Source organism: Microcaecilia unicolor, chromosome 1, assembly GCF_901765095.1.
Source record: "Microcaecilia unicolor chromosome 1, aMicUni1.1, whole genome shotgun sequence".
NCBI lineage: Eukaryota > Metazoa > Chordata > Amphibia > Gymnophiona > Siphonopidae > Microcaecilia > Microcaecilia unicolor.
In genome coordinates, this window is record NC_044031.1 from 157,554,282 (window position 1) to 157,568,046 (window position 13,765).

General features: G+C 42.6%; 1 protein-coding gene across 1 annotated transcript in view; it reads right to left on the minus strand.

The window, feature by feature from the left end:
• Positions 1-5,352: 5,352 nt before the first annotated feature.
• Positions 5,353-13,765, minus strand: part of TMEM196 (transmembrane protein 196) — a 62,269-nt gene continuing 53,856 nt past the window's right edge. Inside the window, exons 3-4 of the mRNA XM_030204380.1 lie at positions 8,657-8,911; positions 5,353-5,439 (exon numbers count right to left, since the gene is read on the minus strand). Of these exons, the coding sequence (XP_030060240.1) occupies positions 5,353-5,439; positions 8,657-8,911 (342 nt within the window). The remainder of the gene's footprint in view (positions 5,440-8,656; positions 8,912-13,765) is intronic.

Here is a 13,765-nt window from a genome sequence, read left to right on the forward strand (position 1 = left end):
AAAATATTTCTAGTGGCAATTTTCTTGATTTTATGGAGGATAATGCAACCACTTCAGGATATTTCATAGCAAAGTCTACCACTGTCAATATATATCTTTCCCCAGTCCAGCTAGGGACAGCTAGAGGCCCCACTATATCCACAGCTATTCTCACAAAGGGCTCACTGATAATGGGTAAAGATTTCAGGGGAGCTCGGGGGGTGATCTTGGGTCTTACCCGCTCTTTGCATGCATCACATGTTCAACAATAGTCAACTACTGCTCGAGATACTCCTGGCCAATAGAAGTTCTTGGTCAATCTAACGCGTGTGCGTGTCACCCCATGATGTCCCGCTAGTGGAATATCATGTGCAATCTGTAGGATTTGTTCTCTGTATGCCCTGGGCACTATAAGCTGCTTGCTTGCTTTCTGGGGCCTGTTAGGATCAACAAGATCAGTCTGTCTGTACAACAAGCCCCCTTTCCATAGGATACGATCTTTACAAGTCTCACTGACTGGTTGCCCAGCCCTCCGCCTCAGGGCTTCCAGGTCAGGGTCAGAGCACTGTGCTCCCTGAAAAGCAGGTCTCTGTCCTATATCAGTATCCATATCTGGAAGGGTCTCTGCTGGTGACTCTGACAAATCAGGACCATCACTCTGATCAATAGATGTGTCAGGTGTCAGGCTGTTTCATACTCACGGCTCTGATCACCTCTGGAACTGGTGCTGCTGGAAGCACTGGAGCACTTCCTCCTGGTGCTTGGTCAGCTGGTCCCACCTGGACTGGCTCAGGATCTAGAACTGGAGACATGATCTCTGCTGCTTCTGCTTGTTGGGCCACCCTGACCTGACCATGGGTCACCATAGCAGAAATGCTGACTCTGCTATCAAGGGTAATGTTCACTGGACCCATGTCGTCCCACACAGCATTGGTACGGTACTGGCATGTTTTCATTATGCCTATTTCTCTGTATCCAGGCTTGGTACCCTAATCCAGGAATACTTGAGCAATGGGTACAGTCTCTCTGGATCCATTGGCTAGCACTACCTCTGTAGTGCGCCCTGGTAGTATAGCGTCTTCTGGCACTAGCTCTGGTCATAACAAAGTCATGCTAGAGCCAGTGTCCACAAGCCCAGCCACCTAGGTCTTGTGCACAGTTACTGGGGGTGCTGTAGAGTTGTGGAAATCCTTCTGATTCCCTGCTTGATGAATGGCCAGTAACTTTTTGTGTTGCAGCAACTGTGTGGGTCTCCTTTGTGGTACTGGAGCCACCCACGAAAGCCGCCAGCTTAGGTGCAGGAACTGGAATGCTCTTTAGTGCAGGCTTGGGATTATCTGGGCAATCTGCTTTGAAATGTCCTGTACTCCCACACTGGAAACAAGGACGTTCATGCCTAAATTCTTTAGGTTTTTGGGGAACACTGGAGGATTTGCTGACAGTCTCTAAGGTTGCAGGAATATTTGGATTAGGGCCCTGGCTGCCCTTAAGTACTGGCTGCTGCGGATATGGACGGCTTCTCTTTGTCAACCAAGGACTGTTAGCATGAAGATGTCAGCCAACTCTGCTGCTTTCTCTGGAGTATGGGGCTGGTGATCTTGAACATGTTCCCTCACCTCTGGACGACAACACTTAAAAAAACTGCTCCAGGGCCATCAGGTTTTGGCAGTCCTCCAGGGTTTTAACTTCAGCTCCACTGAGCCAACGCTGGTGCTGGTATCTTAGCTGGATCACAAACTTGCTGTGAGCATCATCTGCCTCCTTTTTGCAAAGTCTGGAACTTTAGTCTGTATGTCTCAGGGGAATGGCATAACGGTTCAACAAAGCTTTGTGCACCTCCTCAAACTGGGACCACGTCTCCATGGAATGTCCCTGGAATGCCTCAAGTGTTCTACCAGTGAGCTTTCCTCCAAGATAGTGCACCCAGTCTTTCTGAGGAATCTCATTGAGGTGACAAATTTCTTCAAAGACAGTTGGATGTCCATCAATGTCACCTCGAGTATCATCAAACTACTTCTGGCCTTGGTGCAGGGGCTGGGCTGGAGCTTTGGATGTGAGCCATTTCCATCTCCAACTTGATTTTCTGCAGCTGGAATTCATGTTTCTGCCCCCGCTCCTGCCGTTGCTCTTCCCAGTCCCGGTCCTGTACCCGCAGCTGATCTAGCCGCTTTTGCTCTATCATGTAGATCTGCCAGATTTCAGCTGGTGTGGCATCTGGCCCTGCCAATGCACAGGCCGTTGTCCACAAGGAGTCTGGTCTCCCCTCAGGTCCTATGTCTCCTCCTTACTGAGGCCATCTGGTTGCTCTTGTGTTAGGTCTGGCATCTCCAGTTTCTGCTGGCTGCTGCCAGTCACCATCAGCACACTGCTAATCTAACAGTACAAAAAAAAAACTGAACAGAAAAGGGACCCTGTTACTGCTGCATTTGTTCACTGTGCTCTGTGTCTAGAGGTTACAGATAAAAAAGACTCTTAACCACTCAGTGGATGGTGACCCTCAATCCATGCACTGAGCCTGACAATCCCACTGCTGCCACCAAAAAAGAAAGACAAGATCTGTCACAAAACGCCTAGCCACCTGGCTGGGGTTATCCTGCAGCCACTTTGAGGGTCTATCCCCAGCACAGCTCAGGTCAGCCTGCACCTGCCACTTGTGCTCTACACTAGCAACCTCCTCCCACCGACTGGGTCACAACCACCTCTGGGTGAGTCTCCCACTCTCAAATTATCCCCAGTAATCTAGTTCCCAGAAAGCACTTGCAGACCCAGCACACAAACCACCAGTTTTCTTTATCAATCCAGACAGAGAGGCAATATACTAAATATTGCTTATTGTCTTTTAAAAATCGAACAGTAGAACAAAATAGTGCAATCAGCAAACAATAACAGGTAACTGAAATATGGATCAATTATAACACTAACTAAATGTTTGATTACTTCCTAGAAAGGGCCTGTGGAGATCAGGGCATATAGCTGTTTACCAGTTATCAAATATAACTGTTCTTTTTTACAGGGCTTCAGCAAAGAGCTCTCTCTCTCTCTCTCTCTCTCTCTTCTCCCGGGCAACAGCCAGCTACTGCTGGGTAATTTCAAACTCCAAGCCAATCAGAGCCCAATCAACAAGTTTTAAAAGTATACTGCTCACAGTACCATAGATTCCCTTTTTCAATGAGTGAAACTAAAAGAGGGCATTCACTTTTCTATAACAGCTTTAACATAAAACATGCACCACTTGCTGGTCAAACTAGAGAAATGCATTTCAGAATTAATTTAGGCAGTTTACAGGCTTAAAACACACTGTTCTGTCACAATGTCCTTTGTCATTGTTGCATGAGGCCATCTCAGTTACTTTTCTTCTGGAGCCCAGGAGCCTCATAATTCGCAGTATGTGAATAACTTTTAAAGTTTTGATTAATTGCCTATTTTTATAGCTTTTGCCACATCAGTTTTCCTTTACATTCCCTTTAAATCCCTTAAATTTCTCATTGAGCTTTGAAGTTTGTTTATTTATTTATTTGTGACATTTATATTCCACATTATCCCAAACAAATTTGAGCTCAATGTGACTTACAATAAACAGTATAGGATACATAACAAAGAATAATGCGTAAGAAAGTAATTTGTTGTAAGAATCCAATTTTACAATACAGTATCATAAACATACAGGAATAGTTCTTTCTTCTATCATTATGAGATCATCCCAAGTGCCTTCACTGTAGCCACATTATCCTTTGATATGGACTTTTAGATGTTCACAGAGAGCATTGCATTTTGATAGACTCATCTGGGTATCAGAGCTCAGAAGAGATCATAAAGAATAGAGTACTCATTGACCCTCAAGTTATGAAGAAAATAATTGTTTATAGTATAATACTATACATTTTTAAGGCAGATTGGAGTTGGAAGCACAAATGTGAAGAGTCTGCAAGTCAGTGTGCTTGTTGCATTTTCAAACGGTCCAATCTTATGTCCAAGCATCAATTACCTGCATGTTCAGGAAGAGAAACCCATTCAAATGATTAATAGAAATAAGCTAAGCTCTGAGAACATTCTAATCTCTTTCAACAGATCATCTAATTCATTCAGCAAAAACCTAATGGATGAGTCTTTATTGCACAGGGCAAAAGGATTCCTGAAGAAAATAGTGTCAACTCCCCCAAAGACATTACATGATTTCAGGTCACTTCTTGTGGCCCAGCCAATTCACCTTTTCTCCAGTGTCTGTATGACGTGATTAAGTATGTGTAGAATGCTAACCATTGTTAGGACACCAGCTGCAACAGCCACTGCAAAGACCCTTATTTTCTTGCTTAGCTGAATAAATTCAAAAGTTTGGTAGCTCTGAATGATGACCAAGGTTCATATCCACAGAAAATAAGGTACATTTGCTATTAGGAATTTGAATGTTTTGTATCATATCCCTCTGTTCTCATCTCGAATGTACATAATTGCAGGCCTGTTGTTCACATTAAAACAATAAGGAAATGCAAGCTTGTTAAGTTCGTACCCCCTGATATTCAGCCAGTGGTGAGCAGCATTTTGATTGTCCACTGCCAGTGTTCAACTGGATAGTCAATGCCAGGCAGTTTCTAGCGACCAGCATCGAATATTCGGGTTTTTCAACGCAGGATAGCACACGACCGGTTACATAAATATTAAGACGTAACCAACCATAGCTTAGCAGGCAAAGATAGGCCTGCTCTTTATGTGGCCTTATTTGGCTGCTAACCCCCAACATCGCTGGTTTTATTTTCAGCACTAACCAGGTATTTTCAGTTGCATTTAACCAGTTATTAATACTGAAAATTAACTTGTAGGCGGCCATTCCCAGCTGATTTACTCCGAATATCAGGCCCAATATGACTATAGTAAACATAATGTAGTTGTGATTTCTGCAGGTGCTAACGTACATAATTTTTGTCTTCTTTCTTTTGGGATTTTCTCCCTTTCCCTGAGAACCCCCCTCCCCCCCAACACAAGAAGAAGCTTCTTTTTCTCTCCTTCCTCTGTCATTATTTTGGAGTTATTACATTTTAAGTATTCCTCCTCTGATCGCATCCCTTCCCATTGCTGGCAGTCCAACCTTATCAGAAGGAGCCAAAACAACCAAGGTAGTCAAAAGCTCTGTAACTGCACCTGTTGTGAAGGTCCTCTCAAGTTCAGACATACCCCGAAGAGCCAGCAGTTGCAACTGCCTTTCACGGCTTCTCTAGTGGACAAGGACTGGACACAGCTTGCACCCCTGCTCATTGTACATACAAGTCCATAGGCCCTAACAGAGGTATTGACCCTACCTCAGAGGGAAAGACACCTTTGCATTTGCCCACCTTAAGTAAAACATAAAAGAGGAAATCACAGAAGAACTCATGAGAGTCAAAGTCCTGCTGCCATCTTGGACCCTTCACTGATGGCTACCTGGATAGTGCCAAGGCAGTCTGTCTGGATTTTCAGCAGCATTATCTGAAAAGCAGGGTATAGGGCCAGTGAGTGGCATTTATCTGGGCAGGCGATGCTTCTACACAGATAAGTGCCATTGAGTATCACCCTATCTGTTATTTTCTATGTTTAGGAACCATACTTAGTACCACTGAATTAAAAATATATATAATGCATGCTACTATTTCAAAATAGGAGAAGGTAATTGTTATTTATTGGTTAGAGCTTTAGAATCCTGAGATGTGATTTCAGTTTTACACTTTTGCCATTAACTCTATCACCCTGGGCCAGGGGCTTTCAACTCAGTGCTCGCCAAACCAGTCTGGTTTTCAAGATATCCACAATGAATATGCCTGAGATAAATTTGCATACACTGCCACCCTTGTATGCAAATATATCTCGTGCATATTTATTGTAGGTATCCAGAAAATCTGGCTAGTTTGATGTGTCCCAAAGACTGGGTTGAGAACCTCAGCCCTGGGCATTTCTTCTGTTTGCCCAATTATAATTGGATAACTGTTATAAAATGTTCCTTTACCCTCTCCCTCTTAAAGGTTTTCATGCAGCCCCACCATACATTTAAAGGCGACTCTATGAGTGTTTCTCAGTTATTACTTTGTAGCATGTGTTGTGATCTTGCTTGCATAATAGATTCTACATTAAAACACCTGTAATACTGTAACTGAAGATACAATAAAAATCACGGTGAAACCAAGTTTTGATTCAGAAGTGTCCCAAAATACTTACACAAGGCATAAGGAGGCAGTGAACACCAGGTAATAAGTTTCAGTTGAACAATCATTAAATGAATTTTCAGGAAACATTTAGCAATGATATAAAATAAAGCAATGTGGGAGCAATTCTAAATTTGGCACCATATACGCACATAAGATATAGAATACCAGCATTTATCCTCATATGTGTGCACACAGAAGCCTAAATGCTGAGTAAGCAGCTTATACCCTATTCTATAATTATGTGCATATCCTCAATTGCGCGTAATTAGAGGGTGGGCATTTACATGGGCAGGATATAGGGGGAGCTCCCACTTAACATGTTTGTGGGCATCACATTTGCAGTAACTCTATAGCAGTGTAAGTATTCACAACTAAATGTTCAGCACCCATATACCATTCTATAAAACACAGTAGGCACCTACTTTTCTTTATAGAATAGTCTTATACTGTGTGCCCTCTGTGTGCCCTCTGTTATAGAAATGCCCCCTATTGGGGAGATTCTATATAAAATTTGCATGGAAAACATTTCTGACTAAGCGTATTCTATAAGCGGCACCTAGACTTAGACGCGGTGTATAGAATACGCTTAGGTTTAGGTGCAGAGGGCCATATTCTACAACTACATATATAAATTTTAGAACACCCATGAAACGTCCATTTCCCTACCCATAACCACACCCCTTTTTCCCTGCATGTGTTAGAAATAAGGAGCACTGCGTTATAGAATACGCTTAGCGAGTTGTGTGCATAAATTCTAATTGTTGCCAATTAGTGCTCATTATTACTTCTAAAGTACTGTTTTAAACACTAATTAGCTTGTTAAGCCAATTAAGTTATGTGTGGTGTTATAGAATCTGCCTAGATTTCAGTGCGGATCTCTAGGCGCGCTATATAGAATCTAGGAGTATATGCTTTCCTAGAAATAAGTATCTCAAGGTCACAGTTCTTTTCTCTGTCATTTCTTTAGTTGCCAGATGGGAAGGACATGATCATGTTGGAGGAGTGGCCAGCTGCGATATCTAGCATGGAGGTTGATACCACATGCTAGCCTTCACAACTGCTGATAGCAGAGCTCCAGTTAATGCTGCCTCAAGAAAAGGTGGTAAGTGCTACTGTGCTATCAGCAATCTGTTAGCATAACACCAATACAATCTCTCCCACTTTGATCCCTTCCTCACACCCATCCCCACCTCCATTCCCAATCAGACACCAGTGCTAATCCTTCACCCTCCCTGCCTTCAGTCAGAAACCCTTCTGATCACCCAACACCTCCAATCAAAGACTCTTTCTGGTCTCCCCACCAAACCCCTCCCACTTGAAATGACTGCATTAAGAATCATCTAGAACTTGATTTCTTTTTTCAGAGCTGTGATTTATGTTTTTTTTTCCAAATTTTCCCCTACATTTATTTGGAACTTAAATATGGAACCAAATCAGTCACATTGTCATTTTCTGGTAGTTGTACTTGATTTGAATTAGCTCAAACAAGCAAAAATGTTTCTTGGCTAGTACACTGAAGGAGCCTAACATGACAGAGAAAAATACCATTGGCTTTTTCATATTGGCTGTATGGTATGTGGCATATTAACTGAATGTTAGACAGTAGAAAAAATAGAAATAGAGAAACAGAGAAAAATGAAAGCAGATAAAGACCATATAGCCTATCCAGTCTGCCCATCCATACCATCTGTTATCCCCCCCCCCCCCCCCCCCCACCTTAGAGATCCTACATATCAATCCTAAGTTTTCTTGAATTCAGATACAGTCTTCATCTCCACCGGGAAGCTGTTCCACAAATTCATCACCCTTTCCATGAAGAAGAATTTCCTCTGGTTACTCTTAAATCTGTTCCCTTTCACCTTCATACTATACCCCCTTAATCCAGAGCTTCCTTTCAATCAAAACAGTCTTGCCTCCTGTGCATTTATGCCACAGAAGCAGGGCTGGTCTTAGGCAGGCGTGACAGGGGCAGTCGCATAAAGCCTCACGCTCCTAGGAGTCCTGCATCTCTGGTACATCGGGTACATCTCTGGTACATCGGTGTCTCGGAACTCCTCCCTGCTCCATACCTTAATGTGCATCCACATTTGAGTAGAGAGCATCAGGCAGTGGTAGCGAATTTCATATCCTGTCAGCTGCGAGCCCAGAACCTCCTCACTGCTGCATCCTGCCCCTTTTTCATGTCATTTCCTGCTACTGCAAGGGCGGGATGCAGCAGCGAGGAGTTTCTGAGCTCGGCAGCTGATGGGATATGAAAATTGCTGCCGCTGTCTGCCACTCTCTCCTGAAATGTTGTACATGCATATCAAGGTATGGGGTGAGGTGGGGTTCTGAGAGCTCTAAACCTCCTTAGGGTGGAGGTGGCGGGTGCAGGTGGGGGTGGGCGGGGGGTCCACTGAACTGATCCACAGTTGTTAAGACCGGCCCTGTACAGAGGTATTTGAACATCTCTATCATATCTCCTCTCTCTCTTTCCTTTTTTCACAGTGCATGTATCGGCTTACCTTCTCTGCCATTTCATGGGAGTGATGAAGTGAATGTTCTCGCTCTAGGAACATCCTTCTTTGTTCATAGCTGGCCAATCGACAAGTGAGCCATGAAGACAAGGTGCAGCCACTGACTCCTATGCACGCAAGGGACATAGAGGCAAGATGCAAGGAGTAAAGAGATGATGACTTCTTGGTGAGAGCACGCAGAAACTGAAAATTGAGTATTCCTCCTATCAGTCCACAGATACAGCAAGCTGAAAATAGTATCATCTAGTGGGAGACAAGATGATTCATGTTTTAATCAAAATCTCCAAGAAAGGAAAAACAAAATATAACCCTCCTGTTTACTAAGTTGCGCTACTGGCTGCCGGTGCCCTAATGCCAACCCAGCCCGTTCACTTTGACTGGGCTGAGTTGGCATTGCTGCGCGGCAGCCGCTAGCACAGCTTAGTAAATGGGGGGGGGGGGGGGGAGTGTATATCTTGCGGCATCCAAGAACTAAAATACTAAGTGGAGAACTTAAGTACTGGATTATAAAAAATGGAATCTTTCTATAGAGAACCTAGACTATACTTTTTCAGACTTCTATAGCATTGCAAAATTAAGAAGATCATATAGCCATGCCGACAAAATAAGGGAATCAGCTAGAATTTTTATAGAGTTTCTAGGGTTATCATTATTTTTGGTCAGACTGAGAGTGAACATGCACAATCAGTTTCAGGAGAAATAACAATTGTCAGACAGGCTTGAGAAGGTTTGTTACCTTTGAATCTAGACAAAAGCTAATCTATGATTTTAGATCTATTAATAGGCATTGTAGCACTGATTTAAGTTGGATGCAAAAGCACACAGAAAAATTTTGAAGCAGTTCCAAATAGTAAAAGTATGCTTCTAATGTGTTATTCAAGAAGAGTCTGATGCTTCTTTTATATTTTCCAACCCAAAGAAGCCCCTTTACTAAGCTGTGTGAAGCGGTTAATGTGGGTGTTTCCACATGGCAGATATTAGCGTGGAACCATGCTAGCATCTACTGTGCTATTATAGCAGCCAGCATTGTAAAAAAACCCACACTAACTGCTAATGTAGGAGTGGGTGGGAGCTGTACATGACATGGGTGGGTTGGAGGAGTTGCGAGTTATGACAGCTAGCGTGCAGGTCAATACTACATGCTACCTGCCAAGACTACTGAGATGACAAGTGCCGCCCCGCTACTGGTAATCCAGTAGCATGACCACAGCCCTAACACCAATTCAATCTTTCCTGCTTTGATCCTTCCCCATTCCCCAATCAGACAACCCTTCCATTCCTTCTCCCACCCCCTTTGATCAGATACCCCTTCCGATCCTTCCCCCATCCTTGAACACTCCCCAATCATAGACCCCATCTTATCACTCCCACCAAGCCCCATCCATATGGTAAAAACCCCTCATTCCAAATTCAACCCTCTTCCCACCCTAACCCCTGAACCACCTTTGCCCCCTCTTCTAGGTCTTACCTGGAGACAAGGAATGGCCCAGTGGCAAGGAGCTAGAGTGGTTTTCCTCTGCTCCCACTCTATCTTGTGTCAAGTTCAAAATGGAATCATTGACTTCTAGTATTAGTATAGTGGTTCAACCACTAAGGGTCAACTTTCCATAAAAGGGCAGTTTGCCCCCCCCCCCCCCCAGGGTCAGCAATACTATTTTGAACCTGATACCAAACAGAGAATGAGTGGAGGGGGACTGCTTCTGTCTTTGCCTCTGGACAATCAGGCCTTGCCTCCCGGTAAGACCTATAGGTTGTAAGGGGTGGAAGGGTCTTGAGAGTGGAGCAAGGTTTGGTTTGGGACAGGTGGGTGGGGCTTGGTGAGGGACTGGGCATATAACATGGTTCCTGTGTGGTAAATGGAGGGCAAATGTGGGGCATGCTCCTGCATTTACCATATAGACTTTGCACTTACTGAACAGTAATTTTTGCTGTTAACGAGCTTTCAATATAAAACCCTACTACACTTTAGTAAAAGGGCCACAACGTGTTCTTAGGTTTACAGGTTTAAAGGTCAAATTTCATTAGCATTTTAAAATATGAAACATAATTTTATGTGTAATTATTAGGTAACCTGCATGTATCCAGGAGGTGTTCCCGGGGCAGAGTTAAAGTAGAAAGTACACTTATAAACTAAACTTTAACATTTCCAAATATTTGCATGTCAGTTTTCATTGTAAAAGCATCCACCCAAATAAAATTACAGATTTATGCACATGCTTTTCTTGAGTCAGTTTGCAAAGTACCCGACGACTGTACACATTAGCACTTTGAAAGTTATCCCCTTAATATCTCAATTAAAAAAACAGGGCTTTTAATGTTTATATAATTTTGTATTACTTCCATAAATACAGTATTGAAGCTTGAGCAAAACTTAACTTTTGTTCTTTACAGTGCATAAAAAGGTAGATTCTTTTATTTGTTTATTTTTGGGGTTGGGAGTAGGCAAGACAGCTATACATTGAAGAAAATGAATATTTTGACCATCACTTGAGGTTATTTGCTTTATAAACTTAGCCTATTGGTTCTATTGATAGCTCATGACCTTCATCCAATGAGCTATTTCTGTGAGAATCAAATATGAATGATGACAATACATGAAAACACTATCAAGCTTCAGCTTGGGTTTTAGAAGGACTGCAGAACTTTCTGATAAATTAGTGATGACAGCTCTAGTCAGCAGTTTCTTTAAATGAGCAGCAATGTCAATATCAGACTACAGAATGCATTTTCAGCAAAGTGCACACTGAAAATAGTAATGTAATAGAAAACAGATCAATGTGTTCAAGCTCATTCTTAGTAAACAGCAAATGTTCAAGGTCCTCTACAATTATATCACCAAGTACAAAAGGGATCTCTGATGAAAGAGCAGTATGCTCATGTTACAATCTTAGAGAGATGAATTGTTTGCTAATCTTCCTTTCCTGTAAATAAAGGACAAGGAAAATTATACAGTATATATTAGACATGTGGCACAGAAAGATTACTGAATTAGCAAAATGCTGAAAATTGTGATCGGTAATGTCATTGACAAGATTTTAATCTGTTCAATCATCCATTTATTCACCTCTAAAAGGCACTCCATTCTCATATCCTGCATAGGAATGCAGAAAATAAGGAAATGAAAGAATTAGTAGTATCCTGCTGAAATTCAAATTCTTCACTTTGGGGCAAAGAGATTTGAGATCCGTGGTGTCAAAGGTTTTGATGGATGACTTCTAAAGTTAGCTGGATAAACCATTGCTTCTCTCTCTTTCTCTCTCCATTGCTCCTTTGCTCAATAGCTTCCATTACTTCTCTCTCTTTCTCCCTTCCTTCCGCACATTGATTGGCTAAAGTTTGTCTGGATCAATCATATCCTACAGAAAATGTAGGCAGACAAAAATAGGCTGTCCTGGAAAGTGTTCCCAGGATCTGATTTAATTTTGCTGAACACTAAAATTCAGAGCAGACTAACCAAAGTTATCCAGTTAAATCTGATCGAACAAACTGCAGGCTTAAACCCAACTTTGCTTGGTCAACTTTCTACAAGTTATTAGTGGGTGTGCAGCCCCAAAACTTTTGATTTATTTAGTTTCCCATGTTGTTTTTAGGAATTCATGTCATACAAAACAGAAAACAGAAATCTGTAAGTTTGTATGGTTCAACTGCTTGATTTTACTTTTTTTGTTTTCTGGTTATTTTACATTCAGCCTAGAAAGGCTACAAGACAAAATATGAGGAGGGAAGATTTCAGAAAGATCTTCCCAACTACGGAGTTAACTGTCTAGATTCATAAGGCAGAAAAGTACGCCATGAGTGTCTCATCCATGCAGTTTCACTGGGAATCTATATAGTACTATATTTAAAGTGAACCTTCCTGATGGTTTGTTTATGATAGGGGGAGATTTTGCCCTGTAATCCCAGCCATATAAATAGCAGGAGCAAAGGGCCAAATTCTATAAAGGGTACCTCAAAAATCAGTGCCAAAAAGACTTATGGTTAGCTTGATTCTATAAACTACGCCTAAAGTTAGGCATAGTTTATAGAATATGCTCATGTGCTGTTCTTGCAACTAACATTTAATCGCACACATTTAGGCCACATAAACCAGGCCTAAATACCTGCACCTAAGTTAGGCGTAGATCGGGTGTATTTCATAATAGTGTGCATAGTTTTTTGAACTGCTCACAACCCCCCCCCCCCCCTTTCCACACCCATGGTCACATTCCCTTTTTGACTGAATGCATTAGAATTTACATGCACCGCATTGTAGAATATGCCAGGGGCGTAACCAGACCTCGAGGTGGGAGGGGGCCACAGCCCAAAGTGTGTGTGTGGGGGGGTGCATTTTGGTCCACCTCCCCGCCACTCCTCACTGCCGCCCCCCACTGCTGTCGTTGCCACTCCCCACCTGCCGCTGAACATATGTTGGCTTGTGGGGGGTTCCCAACCCCCGTCAGCTGAAATGTTTGTCCAGCGCTGGTCTCTGCTGCATTGCCTGCCCTGCTTTCTCTTCCCTTCACGTCCCACATGCTGATTTTAATGAAACTGAGCATGCGCACATGCTCAGTTTCACTAAAACGAGCATGCAGCGATGTGAGAGGAAGAGCAGGGAAGGCAATGCAGCAGAGACCAGCACTGGACAAATATTTCAGCTGGCGGCGGATGGGGATCCCCACCAGCCAAACCAGGGGCCCAGAGCCAATTTGGGGGGGGGGGGGTGTCCAGGCCCTCATGGCCCCTTATAGCTATGCCACTGAAATATGCCTAGAAAGTTGTGCATGTGCATTCTAATTAAAGCCAATTAGTGCCACTAACTGGTTAAGTACCAATTATCAGTGCTGATTGACTTGTTAATCAATTAAGTTGTATGTGCAATTTGGCCATGCGGCCAAATTAGCACACATAAATTAAGGTGTCATATATAGAATTTGGGGGAAGTGTACAGGTATTTTTTAACACATATACCTTTAGCAAATTTTAAAAGGAAAACTATTATTTTAAAAATTTGCATAAATGTATGCAGATACTACTGTATTTATATAATTTGCTAATCAGCTACTTAGTGAAAATTGATTTCCCAAAGTTCCAGATACCATGGTTTACATTGTAAGTTCT